We start from the raw sequence: 13,734 nt of genomic DNA on the forward strand, positions 1-13,734 counted from the left end.
TTACGATTCGGCTGTGAACATGCGTTTGCTCTTGCTGCGTAATTGTTGCGCCTTGATCTCGGGCGGCACAATTGTGTGGTGAACGACGTGAGGTCGGTAGATGGCTTCCACAGGCGGCATCCTGTTGTTTCTTAGTTCCCGTGTGCGACGGATTTACGATAGACTCACCAGTCGTCCACGCTGAGTGGAAAGTATTCGTAGAGCAGATCGTCCTCTTCTTTGGGACTCTGACTTGTGTTGTGCACGGCAGCCGCAATGGACTTTGTAAACTGCGGGCTCGAAATATCCGAGTTCGACCTGTTTGGGCTCCTCTCGTCTTCCGACAACGACAAGTTAATGGGGCCCGAGATACCAGGGCGTGAGCTTGACATTGAAGGCCTTGCCGCTTGTCGCGCGGGCTCTGAAGACCACGCTGGGATCGGTGGCCGAGACATCCCCGGCGACGGCGACAGCGCCAGTTTCTTTGCGGGAGGCTGACTGTTGCTCGTTTCTCTGTACAGTTGAGGCGTGCTCCATTCTGGAGGTTGCTGTGAGCCGTTAGCATCTTGAATCCGTAAGTCGAAGCAGCTCTGCGTACCTGAAGGTTGTTGGGTGGTTGGTATTTTGGAACCGGGGTTGCCATGCCATTGTCCTTGTGAGGCGGAGCAGAGGCAGACGCATCGCTGTTGCTCCTCCTTTCAAGCTTCTTCTCGCCCGTCAGAGGGATGTCTTTGCGACTGTCAAAGTTTCTCGGGCTACGGCCTCGCACAATCACTGGGCCAGAGCTGATTTCAGCAATCTTGATGTACTCCCCCGACTGCTGCTTCCCCAGGAGGCTGATCTGCACCAGGTAATGCTGCTGAAGACCTTTCCTCCTGCCGTTGTTTGCCGTCGCATGCTTGAACTGCAGCCTCTTCCATGACAGCGGCAGCGACACTCTATTCGCGTCAACTTCCTGGCCGTTGGCTAGATCCAGAACAATGTTAGGTGGGCCACCAGACGACTTTGGCTCCTCGGCGCCGATGGGATGCGCGCTCTTCCAGGGTATCGATATGATTTCCGTCATCTTCCCCTCTATGGACTCGATCGCCGTGATGGAGGCGGCAAGCTCGAAAACGGGTATCTGCCGGCCCTGCTCGTCTACGGCATGCGTAATGTGACGCGGAAGCGTGACTTGTCCAGAGCACTGCCACAGGTTGCGACGGTAGCAGGTAAGCTCGAGCGGGCGGCCGTTGTTCTCGGCGCCAAAGACGTCCTCCGCGACGAAGAACATGCCGTACAGCTCGGCTGTCATTCCAGGTTCCATGTGTTGTCCATTCCCGTCAACGACCGTCGCCTTGAACGAGGGCGCCGAGAAGCCGAGTAGCTTGTTGTCGAGCTCCTGGGTAGGGGAGTCCTGGTTGAACTCGGGGGCAGGCTGCGCCTCGAAGGGTCGGTTCGAATATGCGAAGGGGTCTTCGAAGCCCGTGGCGGAGAAGTCTTCGAATCCGTAGGTGGGAGTGAAGGGTATGGGGGGAAAGGCGCCGTTGACCGTATCCCTGCGACAGCAAACTGTTAGTCGTCTGACTTCTTCCCATCCCAACTGCGACAGGCGCCTCCAGAAAGTTTCCCGCCCCGGAAAGCTTACAGCAGAGAATCGTCAAACATGGAGGAATCCAGGCCATCCACGACAGCGCTGTTGAGGCTCATGCCATCTCCGGGCGTCGCGCCGGACGACAATGAATGGAACGCGGCCATTGCATGGTAGGACTGCGCCAGCCGCCGGCAGACGAATTGCGCTCGTCGTCACGATGGACGATCAGAGGTGGCTGGGCGGCCCAGAGGGCGAGTAAACGACGAAGCCTGGCAGCGAGTTGTCGAAAAAATGAAGGACAGACACAAACGGGAAACAAAAAAGACCCTGTTGCAAAAAGCAAGCAAGCTGGCGAGTGGGCGTCGAGGTATGTAGCGAATGTCTTGTCCGAGCGACTCTGGATGGAAATGCAGAAGCGGAGGGATCTCTTGTGTCTGGAGCCAACCCACGGGCAGCCGAGTGGACGTGGAGGTTAGGTGGTGGGTGACCTGGACTGGAGAGACGCCGCACCAACCCCTATCAGGCCGCTGGTCTGCTGCCATTGGCTGGCCTGCAAGTCGACGGCTGCAGGCGTTATCGCACTGTGGAGGCAAGTGAGGGGCGCTTAATGGGGTTTGCTCTGGGGGGCCTTTCAACCGCGACTGGGAGCACCCCCAGTGAACCTGTATGGAATGAGGCACCTGGGCGGGGGAGATGAGCTCCACTGAGTACAATGAAGCTCCCTGTAATTGTCCCTGTCTGAGCTTGTCGGCTTCCAGGTTGGAGCAAACATCGCCTCACGCATCGAGATGTCTTCCCACGCATCTGGGCTTACAACATGAGCTCACCACAGGTACTAAATGTCCTCACTGGAACCGGATATAAACCAATGATGGCTTGCAATAACGATATAAACTCATATCTGGCAATGCCATAGTTCACTCAATCCTTGGCCTTCTGCTCTTCAAAGAGCTTCTGACACTTGGCTGAGATTCCGGGTTGTACCACGCTGTCGGCGTACTCCCAAACATCCTTTATTTGTGACCCGTCCTCGGTGAACTGCATAAACCATGCAAAATACAGCTTTGTAGACTCCCCGTCGATGAACTCGCTGTCGAGGATTGTTGTAGCGGCAGCTGTCTTCTTTCGCACATCGATGACAACATTGCTGATCTCCGTCCTCTTCGTGCTGTAGACCGGGAGGGTGGTGGCCAACCTGGCTTCGTACATCTCATTCCCAATAGCAAGATCAGTCGGCACGCCCATGGCCTGGAGGAATGAGGGGGGCATGAAGTGGCGTTTGCAATCCGGTGTCAAGGTTGTATTGATCCGTGACGCGTCGTTTTCCTTCGAGGCGTCCTCGTAACCGTTGAGAAACTCGCGTAGAGTCTTTTCGATGGCCTCGTAAAGGGCAGTAAGGGGCGCGTCGGAGGTAGCCATGACGGACAGGGACTGGTTTCCACGACTAAGACGGTCTGCAAGAACTTTGAAAAGTAGCCTTTGCTATCGAGTGGATTAAATGCGCAATGTTCTTTATATACCCAAGGTGCCGGCCAACAGGAAGGACTTTGGTCATGAACACGTAGCAGTCACTATGTACGCAGTGCAGCGAGTGGAATAGCAGTCTCCGTCTCACATAAGCCGGTCCTTACTTTGCGCTGCGAATGAGAGATACCTAGGTACTGTTCCGCAATAGTCAATTCGTAAAGTGATTAGGGACTTATGTGATCATAGGAACGACGTAATGGTCTGATGATGCCAAAGTCGCCAGGTTGAGAGGACACTTACATCATGGCCATCATCTTTGAATCTCGTTTATATCATAAACCTAATGCTGCCTGCTTATGCTCCTGCATATTTGGATAGCAGCTCTATGAATTTACAGTTTATAGGGCTTGACCCTTTCCTTTAATCTTGTCTTATCAACACCCACTATCGTAACTCGGACAGTCTATGCAATAGGCGACTGGGTCTCCTCCCGGCTCGATACCATCGTTCCCGCCTTCCAAACCTCGTCCACTACGAGCTGAGTGGCGCCATCTCTTACTTCTTCAGAAAAGATGACCAGATCCGCATCAGCTCCGTCTTCCAAAGAGCCCTTGATGCCTTTGAGGCCGAGCATCTCTGCGGGGGTCGCGGTCACAGCCTTCAAAGCCTTCGGAACGCCGGTGCCGGACCAGCGCAGGAAGTTGTTGACACACTCCATCAGAGTGACGGCACTGACGATCGTTAGTGGTGCACAGTTTCGTAGTCAAATGCAACAACTCACCTTCCAGCAATTTTGTCGGTGCCCTCCAGCAACAGCGTGGATCCGACCTTGACAATGTTGTTGACGTCTTGTCCATTCGTCCACTTATACGAGCCGTCCGCCAGACCCATCATGTGCATGGCGTCAGTAACCAGAATGAAGCCATCCGGATGAGCGTTGAATGCAATCTTAATGGTGGTCGGGTGCAGATGGATACCGTCGGAGATGATGCCAAAGTATGGCCTCGCCAGACTCTCTGCAATACCCAGGACACCAAAGACACCGGGGTTGCGGTGGTGAAGAGGTCGCATGGCGTTGAAAAGATGAGTAATCATCGTGGCTCCGGCTGCCACCGCGGCCGAAGCCTCTTCGTACGTCGCTTCCGAGTGGCCGATGGAGTAGATGATACCTCGTTCCCGCAGCTCAGGAATGATTTGTGTCATCCGCCCACGTTCTGGCGCGGCGGTGATCATCTTGATTGGAATGGAGCCACCGTTGGCGCTAGGCTCGATGTTCTCGGCGCCGTAGCATTCGACTAGATCATCGAATGTCTCTGCCTGCTGCAGGACATCGACGTTGTGGATGCCGTTCTTGGTAGGGTTCAGGAACGGGCCTTCGACGTGGGCTCCGAGAGACTCGGCACCGTCATTGGCCACTTGTGAGCCGCCAGAGGGCCCCAAGTACGGGAGAGCCTGTCATCGGTCAGTATTCTAGAAATCTACAACACAGAAAAAGGAACTTGCATTTTGGTAAAGCTCGGGTCGTTGGCTGGTGAGCGTTGGGACGTAGGAAGTGACGCCAGTGGCCACCAGTTTCCTGTTGAGCTCCCTGACCTTTTTGCCGTACTGAGACATGTCTTCGAGGAGCGTGGAAAAGTTGAAGCCAAAGGCACCGTTGAGCTGGCAGTCGATCATGCCGGGAGACACGATGCGACCGCCGAGGTTGACGGTCTCATCTGGCAGAAGGAGGTCATCGAAGAAGGCCGCCTGGCTGTGGATGATTTTGCCCGTGACGGAGCTGACCCAGATGTCCTCCTGCACCAGGGCGTCGCCTTTCACGAGGCGGCAGTTTGTGAATTTCGTAATGCCATTCTTGGGCGTCTTGGGAATGGCGATGGGCATGGTGTCAGACTGGATGGTGTGCGCTGATTTGTTGTTGAGCAGTGGGAGAGCTGGCTGCAGGCTTAATCTTCAATATCGACGCCATGAACAAGACCCGACATAAAAGGCAGCGCTGGGCAAGATCCGGCTATTATTCACGGGCACTGCAGGGCGCTTCTGCAACCGGAGCGGCGAAAGGCAACGGTGCCGGCATGGCCCGGCTTGCATGGAAGTCTCGTGGGTTCCAGGGCGTTGGCAACCTCGTCATGGCCCCTCACAGTCACAGAGAGTTGGCCACCACACATGGTGGTATGAGATAGGACGAGTGTATCGACGGGCAATCGCATCAACGTGCCGTCGGTGGGGGATGGAGCGTTGGAGACACTGGACTGGGCACGATAGTCGCCCGTTGCACCGCGAGGTGCCTCTGGAACCCCTCCGAGTCAGAGACTACTTGACCAACGGCCGGTTCACATGGGCAAAGGACTCGTTTCTGTTGCTTTGTTTCACTCGCAAGCACCCAAGCACCGGCGCACACCACTGCTTTGCCTCCCAAGATTCCAGAATCGGAGTAGGGCCCCACACTGACGGAGGGGGACTGAGGCGTGGGACCCAGGACGAGACGGGCAGAGGCAGACTGTCACCGTCGCAGACACAGACACACAGACTTTCGGAGCAGACGGGGAAAAGAAGGTTTGACGTGGTGAGGCTCCATGTAACGTTCCGTTGTCGAGGCCGAAGATCGAGACGCTAACACACAGAAATGGATCTCGAATCACTCAGTACGTACCCGCCCCACATCATCCGCCGCGACCACTGGCCCGTGCACGAATCGGCCAATCGATATCCCCGCCCTCCGGCAGCCAATCAGCATCGGGCCGTGTGTCTGGCAGCGCAAGCCCGGACCACCCCTCCCGCGCGGCGCACATGGCGTCCCACACGCAGGTGCACCACCACTCCTCCACGTCCGCGCTCTCTCGGACGACGCGCGATGGCTCCGGCTCCAGCTCCAGCTCCAGTTACAGCTCCAGACACCACCAGCACCCGCACTCGCGACCATCCATCAGCAGGGACTCAACGTCAACGTCGGAGAAGGGTCGCCGTTACCTCTCCCCATTGAAGGCACCTCGCAGTCTCGAGAGGTACTATGCACGTCAAAACGTGACGAGTCGCAGACCGCTCTCCACGGCCCAGCTCAACATGGAGCTCGACCCACTATGGCAGGATCTCGATTGGTACGTCTCGTCTTCCTCGACCCGCCTGCTCTTGTGTGCTTCTTCTCTCCAACCTGAAGGTTCCGCCTGAAACCTCCGTCCTCCGCCCTGCCATCCGGTCCCGTCTCCCCATGTCATCTACCCTGTCGCCTGGTCTCCGTTGGACCTTCTAGAAGCCTGTCACCTTGACCCTATCCCGATTCGCTCGCTGACATGTCCTCTCACACCGTTCAGGGCCATTGGCCAGATGCTCATCATGGGCTGGGATGGCACCGAGGTCACGCCCCAGATCCGCTCCTTGATTGAGGACCACCATCTCGGGACCATCATTCTGACGGCCAAGAACCTCAAGAGTTAGCACACCTTCATGTCCCCCAGCTTCTACTTACTGGAGGCTGTACGTAGATCCATGCTGATTCCTTTCAGCGGCCCAAGAGACAGCCAAGCTGGTCCAGGAGCTTCAGACCATTGCTCACAAAGCCGGCCACCCGAAGCCTCTACTAATCGCCTTGGACCAGGAGAACGGGGGCGTAAACAGCCTGTTTGATGAGGACTATGTGTGCCAGTTCCCGAGCGCCATGGGCGTGGCTGCCACGGGGCGCGTCGACCTAGCCTATGAAGTGTCAAAGGCTACTGCGACTGAAGTTGGAGCATGTGGCATCAACCTTATGCTCGGCCCTGTTCTAGACGTCTTGTCGAACGCCAGGTACCAGCCAATCGGTGTCCGCGCCACGGGAGACGACCCTCAAGAAGTCTCTCAGTATGGCATTGCTGCCATCAACGGTATCCGGGATGCCGGACTAGCTTCGTGCGGAAAACACTTTCCTTCGTACGGCAATCTGGACTTCCTGGGTTCGAGCCTGGAGGTTCCCATCATCACTCAGACCCTCGAAGAATTGAGCCTGAGTGCTCTGGTACCATTCCGCAATGCAATCGCGACCGGTAAGCTCGATGCCATGTTCGTCGGGGGATGTGGCATCTCAAACCCGTCCATGAACGTATCGCATGCTTGCCTATCAAACCAGGTTGTGGATGATCTCCTACGGGAAGAGCTGGGGTTCGATGGAGTCGCCATCTCTGAGTGCCTCGAAATGGAGTCCCTCGCACACGACCTCGGCGTCCAGAACGGAGTTGTCATGGCTGTCGAGGCTGGCTGTGACCTTGTGCTACTGTGCCGAGCCTATGATGTCCAGCTGGAAGCCATCAAGGGGTTGAAACTCGGAGTGGAAAACGGCATCTTTGCCAAAGACCGGATCTTCACTTCTCTACAGCGGGTGCTGCGGTTGAAGGACACCTGCACATCGTGGCAAACCGCTCTCAACCCCCCTGGCATCTCGCTTCTGTCCAAGCTGCACCCGAGTCACATGGCGCTCTCGAGGAAGGCGTACGACGACTCCATAACGGTCATCCGAGATAAGGAGAAGCTCTTGCCTCTGTCGCAGTCCATGCATCAAGAGGAAGAGCTGTTGCTCCTCACACCACTTGTAAAGCCATTGCCGGCGTCGAGCTTGACAAAGAGCATCCTCCAGGCAAAAGACGCTCAGATGCTTGCGCCCACGGCTCACGATAAGTGGTTACACAGGGAAAAGGGCGCCATTATGAGTGGAGAAGGCGTCTTTCGAGAGTTTGGGCGTTCTCTGGCGAGAGCTCGACATGGCAAGCTCCTCCATACCAGCTATACTGCGAACGGAGTCCGGCCAGGTAAGTCGACTTACCCGAGACTGCCTGCCTAGCTAACGAGAGTAGTTCACGAGAACCTCATCCATAGAGCCTCTTGTATCATCATCGTGACTGCCGATGCCAACAGAAATCTGTATCAAGCCGGCTTCACTAAGCACGTCGAGATGATGTGTTCCATGCTGCGCACGCGCGGCCAGAAGAAGTCGGTCATTGTCGTGGCCGTCAGCTCACCATACGACTTCGCCATGGACAAGTCTATCGGCACTTACATTTGCACGTTCGACTTTACAGAAAACGCCATGCATGCACTGGTCCGCGCTCTGTGCGGCGTGTTCGTGCCCAAGGGGACGCTTCCGGGGACACTGCGGAAGAGCAAGAAGGTCCTCAAATCCCGGCAGCACTGGATCGTTGAAGAATTCGACCGCGAGCGAGACACTCAGGGACTTGAAGAGCTCATCAAAGCAGTCGCTCGCGCAAACACCATCGACTTGGGCCACCTGGAGAACATGCCAGCTGGATGCTTCGAACTGTTCAACAAGGACGTCGAGGAGGCGCATTTCGTGGTCAGAAACAGCAGCACGCATGCCCTGTATGGCTTTGCAGCGACCTATTTCCTCGAAGGTATCGGCATTCTCGGTGCCATCTTCGTGGACCCGACGAAGCGGAACGTCTCGGTCGGACGCTCCCTTCATCGACGAGCTCTGCGGTACCTGACCGGCAAGCGGGGTGTCAAGAAGCTGCAGCTGGGCACGACGTTCCCCGGCATCTTCCTGGGCATACCGATTGACGAGGGCGGAGTGAAGAACTGGTTCGCCAACAACGGCTGGGATGTGCAATTCCCGAAGCGGCTGACCAATTTGATCATCAACGATCTGAGCAACTGGATCATCCCCGAGGGCCTACTCCAGAGTGTCCAGCGGGCCAACCTGAGCTTTGATCTCATCCACGGTCTTGACAATGCCGACTTGGTGCTGGACCTCGTCAACACCCACGCAAACCCCGAGGTCTTGGAGCTGTACAGGTGTGCGTTGCAGGAGACCAAGGCGTGCGGTATCGTGAGGGCCAAGGGTCCTGGAGATGCGATCCTGGGTACCATCATCATCTGCAGACCAGGCAGTCCGCTGTCGAACTTCATCCCGGCCCTTGTGCCGATTGGTGATGAGGAAATAGGAGGTATCCTGGCACCCGTCGTTAAGTCGGGGTTGCAGGACACTCTCGTGCTCCAGGGGCTGGCTCTGATGGGTGTGCGGCAGAACAAAGCACACAAGTCTGCCAAAACGGTGCTCAGCTGGGTGTGTAAACCCTCGAATGACTGGTTCACATATGCTAACGACATACAGGTGCAAGATGACTCTTACGAACACGTCATGGCAATGGGATTTGAGATCATGCAAGCATACGAGGAGGTCACGAATGCGCCAGATAATGTGGGTTTGCCCTATACGAGATTCCATGGGACTGGCTAACATATACACGCAGTGGACTGATTTGAACTAGCCTCTTGCGCGAAATGTCATGGGAGGCTCAGGATGATGCGGTATACCCTTTGGTGACGTTGCCTCATCGGATTTTGGACAAGTTGCTCATATCAGGATACCTACGTTATATATGAAGATCTAGCTGGGAGATATCTCCAACATAGAGGCGTTTACGGGGTCCAATAATGTTTCTCAGACCTTGGTTATCGGATTTGTTTCTTCTATAATCACTCCGTATCTGTCTCAGTATCCTGAGTAGTATCTATGTGCTTACCTTTTTGGCCGTTGCGATTCGGGTGACTTAGTCTCCTTTTCCTTGCTGCCTTGCTGTACATTGTACCTCGGATACTCCCCTCATTCCATACAGAAGCGAACGGACAAACACGACCCTTGAAGTCGTACTGCAGAGTTGCACTCCGATATCCGGGCATCAGACCCGTTCGAAGGCTTCCAGAGGCTCGATTGACATGGCTCGGGTGAAGCTGCAAGGAAGCGGTGCCCGCATGGTGATCCAGCGTACTGGACGACATGTGTCATCCACTGGTTCTGCCAGGTTCTCACATCCTCGGGTCAGGACCAGCTAGTTGCGTTGTCGGATGGTCCGATACCTCACAGGTGGAACTCGCTTTCGGAAGTTTTCAAAATGCCGATCTGGGTGCCCGAACGTGGTAGATCCGAGTTCAGATAATACCTCATCATGCCACACTTCCTTTTTGCCCCTTAATTTAAAGATAGAGCGAGTGATTCGAACCGAATAAGCTTCAGCCCCAAATCAACTTCTTCTTTGATTACTGAGAGATATTTTGATATGCTTTGAGGTTACTTGCCTGAGAAGACCAGCTGGGGACATTTCGTCCGAACACGCCTGAGCTTCCTACCCCACACCTAAAGCGTACCTGGGGAACCCTTGCCATCTCCCGCGACTTGGAGAAGGCCGCCCGAGACCGAATTTTGGGGTGTTCATCGTCATCTACGCAAGCCAACTTCCAGCCGCGCCAAACAGCAAAACTTATCCAGGGTGCCGTGGCACGAATTACACAAAAGCCAGGACTAGCAATGCAAGCACCGCAAATGCGTAGCGGCGGTCTTGGAGAGCTCTGAGTGGCCTTGGCTGGGATCTGGGGTCGGGGGGCCTGGATGCGGGGCGGGGAGGAGAACGGCAAAGGGCTAAAAGGTGGGGATCGATCGTCGTGGTTCGCGGGGAAACTCTGGCCGACTAGGGTTCTTTCTTAGCGACGAGAGGGGCTTGGGGAACAGATTCGGAGAAGCGAGGTTCGTTTACATCAGACCACGGCAACAACGAGCGTAGATGAGAGGGGACATTGACCGGAGATGAGGTGATGTCAAGCCACTTGGCGCGGGGACGGTTGATGGATGGACACAGCCGGTATCCGACAAACCCCGGTTGGCTCACCGCTGCAACGGGCCGGCAGACCTGTGACGGCGAGCTAGTACGGCATCTCATGACACATCTGAAAGGAATCCCGAAGTTGAACCTGTTCTATGCCATCTAACCCTAGATATCTCATGCAGATAGCATCGTAATTTCATAAATGATTACCATTCCGCTTTACAGCTCGGTAATGGTGATCTTCCCGTTGAGAAGCGTCATGTCCTTCAACTTGCCGTCCGCTCCCACTTCCAAAACACCAAGCTCCTTGCCCTCGCTGTCGACCACGGCCGCCTTGGCACCCTCCTTGACCTGATACAACCTGACCTCGACGTCCCGGCGGTAGTCGTACACAGCACCGACGGCGTTGGAGCTACCCAGCACGAGAACAGTGTTCTCGCGGACGTAGAGCGGGAGCGTGCCGAAGCCGTGTGTCTCCTTGAACCAACCGGGTCCGTCGCGGGACTCGCCGGAGAAGTAGGAGGTCCACTTGCCCTTGGGCAGGTAGAACTCCACCTCGCCCGACTCCTCAAAGATGGGCGCCGCCAGGATGCTGGGGCCGAGCATGAACTGTCTGTCGAGGTACCACGAGGTTGGGTCGTCGGGGAACTCGATGCACATGGCGCGCAGGGACAGGGGGATGCCCTGCTCGACGGCCGCCTGCGCCTGCGAGAAGATGTAGGGCATGAGGCGCGACTTGAGGGCGGTCCACTTGGCCAGCGTCTGCGAGCAGCCCTCTTCGCTCTGGTCGTCGTCGTCAATGACCCACGGCACGCGGTACGAGCTGCTGCCGTGCAACCGGCTGTGGCTGCAGAGCAGACCCATGGCCACCCATCGCTTGTAGATCCAGGGGGGCGGGTAGCCCTCGAAGCCGCCAATGTCGCAGCTCCAGAAGGAGAACCCGCTGAGGCCCAGGCCCAGACCGCCGCGGATGGACTCGGCCATCGCTTCCGGGGTCGACTCGCAGTCACCGCCCCATTGCAGGGGGAAACGCTGGGTGCCGGCGCACGCTGCCCTGGCGAAGAGGACGGCCTCGTTTTCACCGTAGCGCTGCTGCAGCGCCTCGTACACGACCTTGTTGTAGATGAAGGCGTAGTAATTGTGCATCTTGACGGGGTCGATGGTCTTGTCGTACCATTCGACGTCCAGCGTGGGGATGCGCTCTCCAAAGTCTGTCTTGATGGCGTCGACGCCTTGGTCAAAGAGTTTGTTAAGGTTCTCCTCGTACCACTTGCAGGCCTCGGGGTTCGTGAAGTCTACCAGGCCCATGCCGGCCTGCCACAGGTCCCATTGCCAGACGTCGCCGTTCTTGCGTTTCACGAGGTAGCCCTTTTCTGCTGCCTCCTTGAAAGCCGCGCCGTGCTGGGCGATGTAGGGGTTGATCCAGACGCAGACTTTCTTGCAGAGGCCGGATTCCTTGAGACGTGTAATCTGCCCCTTGGGATCGGGGAACCGCTCGGAATCAAACACAAAGTCTGTCCACGTAAAGGCCTTCATCCAGAAGCAGTCGTAGTGGAAGACGTCCACGGGCGAGCCGCGGGCCTTCATACCCTCGAGGAAGGTGTTGACCGTCTGCTCATCGTAGTTGGTGGTGAAGCTCGTTGTAAGCCACAGGCCAAAACTCCAGCTCGGGACCTTGCCGGCTTTGCCCGTCAGAGTCGTATACCGCTTGAGGATGTCCTTGGGCGTGGGTCCGTAAATGATATACCACTTGAGCCTCTGGCCCTCGACCACGGTCTGCAGGCGGTTGCAGCGCTCGCTTCCGATCTCAAGGTCCACCTTGCCGGGCGTATCGATGAAGACGCCGTAACCCTTGGAGCTAAGCCAGAACGAGACGTTCTTGTAAGCCTGCTCGCTGGAAGTGCCGCCATCGGCATTCCAAAGAGAAATAGACTGGCCAACCTTGTTGTAGGCGCCGAATCGCTCACCGAGGCCGTGGATTGTCTCACCGACGCCGAGAGTGGTCTGGGTAAACATGTAGTGCTTGAAGTTGCGCATGTCCCCGGTCTGCATTGGTGTGCTTGGCGCAGGGTTGTATGCCAGGCCTACGCTTCGGCTCCCAAGGGACGTCAGCCGCTTGGAGCCGTCGGTACTGTGGAACTGGATGTCAAAATCGGGGTGGATGGTGGCGGACAGCGAACCCGAGGATAAAGTCGTGCCCTTGTCGCCCTTTTGGATCTGTGCCTCAACTTCGGGTCTTCCATCAGGGAAAAGCTCGAAATGAGGGCCCTTGTTGAGGGCGCCGGCCCAGTGAGTTGCTTCGACTGAGATGACGCCGTCAAACTCGGCTTTGACATCCTGTCTGGGTATGAGTGACATGGCTTCCAGGAATGGGCCGTTGCTTCGACTTACAATAGTGACGGTGCTCGCATTCAACGTATGACCTCGGGACTTGATTTTCCTCGTCGGACACAGCAGACTGAGGCCCTTTCCGCCTTCAATCTCGGTGGTGTAGTAGACCTCCTCCGCATACTCCGTCGTGGTGCCCTCGGCGGGCAGCCACATTCCATCGCGGAGGCGGACCATGGCGAAGTGTTTTTCAAAAAGGAGGTATCTCGACGGGCAAACTGGCAGCTACCAAAAGGTTTAGAAGATCAAGAGGCAGCTCGGCCAGGCTGATGAGGACCGAGTGAATCTCGTCTCTTGTACGACGGCCTTGGGGCGAGGGCAGAAGAATCAGGCGGAGTAGGCTCGAGTTGCACGGCGGCGTCCCGCTGTCGGGACTATCGCCAGCGAATCCAGTGCTCTCAATCCCGCCGGTATCCGCAATGCAGCGAGCCTCGGCCGCGAGGCCACTGATTCAGTTTAGCCATTATGAGGGACCGATTGGCTGCGGCGTGCGGCCCGACAGCGCAGGATTGCGTGAGTGGGTTGGAGTTTGTTGGTGAGTGTGAGAGCGGGAGAGCAAAGAGGCATCAGCAGGCCACTCTGCCGCGACTGCGGAGATCTGGGCCATTGGATCTCTTCACTGTGGGGTCCCTGCCGTCCCGGCGCCGTTTAGCGTTCCTTCTTTCAGCGAGGTCTTCAGGCGGCCCAGCGTGCCCCAGCGAGCTTTTGCTCCCCCCGCAGTGGTCGGGTTTGGGCGGTTCTCGG

The 13,734-nt window shown here is 56.6% G+C and overlaps 5 protein-coding genes across 5 annotated transcripts; 1 reads left to right on the top strand and 4 right to left on the bottom strand.

The window, feature by feature from the left end:
* Positions 1-1,716, bottom strand: COL26b_000766 (uncharacterized protein; the record flags this gene model as incomplete). Its single annotated transcript, XM_053173731.1, has 5 exons — positions 1-121; positions 169-297; positions 353-492; positions 578-1,517; positions 1,607-1,716. The coding sequence occupies 5 exons, from the start codon at positions 1,714-1,716 to the stop codon at positions 1-3; spliced, it is 1,440 nt and encodes a 479-aa protein (XP_053042288.1).
* A 757-nt stretch (positions 1,717-2,473) lies between these two features.
* COL26b_000767 (uncharacterized protein) lies at positions 2,474-3,333 on the bottom strand (the record flags this gene model as incomplete). Its single annotated transcript, XM_053173732.1, has 2 exons — positions 2,474-2,996; positions 3,320-3,333. 2 exons carry the CDS (start codon positions 3,331-3,333, stop codon positions 2,474-2,476), a joined length of 537 nt encoding a protein of 178 aa, XP_053042289.1.
* Positions 3,334-3,482: 149 nt separating this feature from the next.
* COL26b_000768 (uncharacterized protein) lies at positions 3,483-4,900 on the bottom strand (the record flags this gene model as incomplete). The annotated part of the gene is made up of 3 exons (XM_053173733.1): positions 3,483-3,750; positions 3,801-4,471; positions 4,565-4,900. 3 exons carry the CDS (start codon positions 4,898-4,900, stop codon positions 3,483-3,485), a joined length of 1,275 nt encoding a protein of 424 aa, XP_053042290.1.
* Positions 4,901-6,079: 1,179 nt separating this feature from the next.
* On the top strand, positions 6,080-9,270 carry COL26b_000769 (uncharacterized protein; the record flags this gene model as incomplete). Its single annotated transcript, XM_053173734.1, has 6 exons — positions 6,080-6,114; positions 6,328-6,446; positions 6,520-7,794; positions 7,840-9,065; positions 9,114-9,200; positions 9,253-9,270. 6 exons carry the CDS (start codon positions 6,080-6,082, stop codon positions 9,268-9,270), a joined length of 2,760 nt encoding a protein of 919 aa, XP_053042291.1.
* A 1,551-nt stretch (positions 9,271-10,821) lies between these two features.
* COL26b_000770 (uncharacterized protein) lies at positions 10,822-13,167 on the bottom strand (the record flags this gene model as incomplete). The annotated part of the gene is made up of 2 exons (XM_053173735.1): positions 10,822-12,939; positions 12,994-13,167. 2 exons carry the CDS (start codon positions 13,165-13,167, stop codon positions 10,822-10,824), a joined length of 2,292 nt encoding a protein of 763 aa, XP_053042292.1.
* Positions 13,168-13,734: the final 567 nt, after the last annotated feature.

Source organism: Colletotrichum chrysophilum, assembly GCF_026319265.1.
Source record: "Colletotrichum chrysophilum strain AFK26 chromosome Unknown scaffold_3, whole genome shotgun sequence".
Lineage (NCBI taxonomy): Eukaryota > Fungi > Ascomycota > Sordariomycetes > Glomerellales > Glomerellaceae > Colletotrichum > Colletotrichum chrysophilum.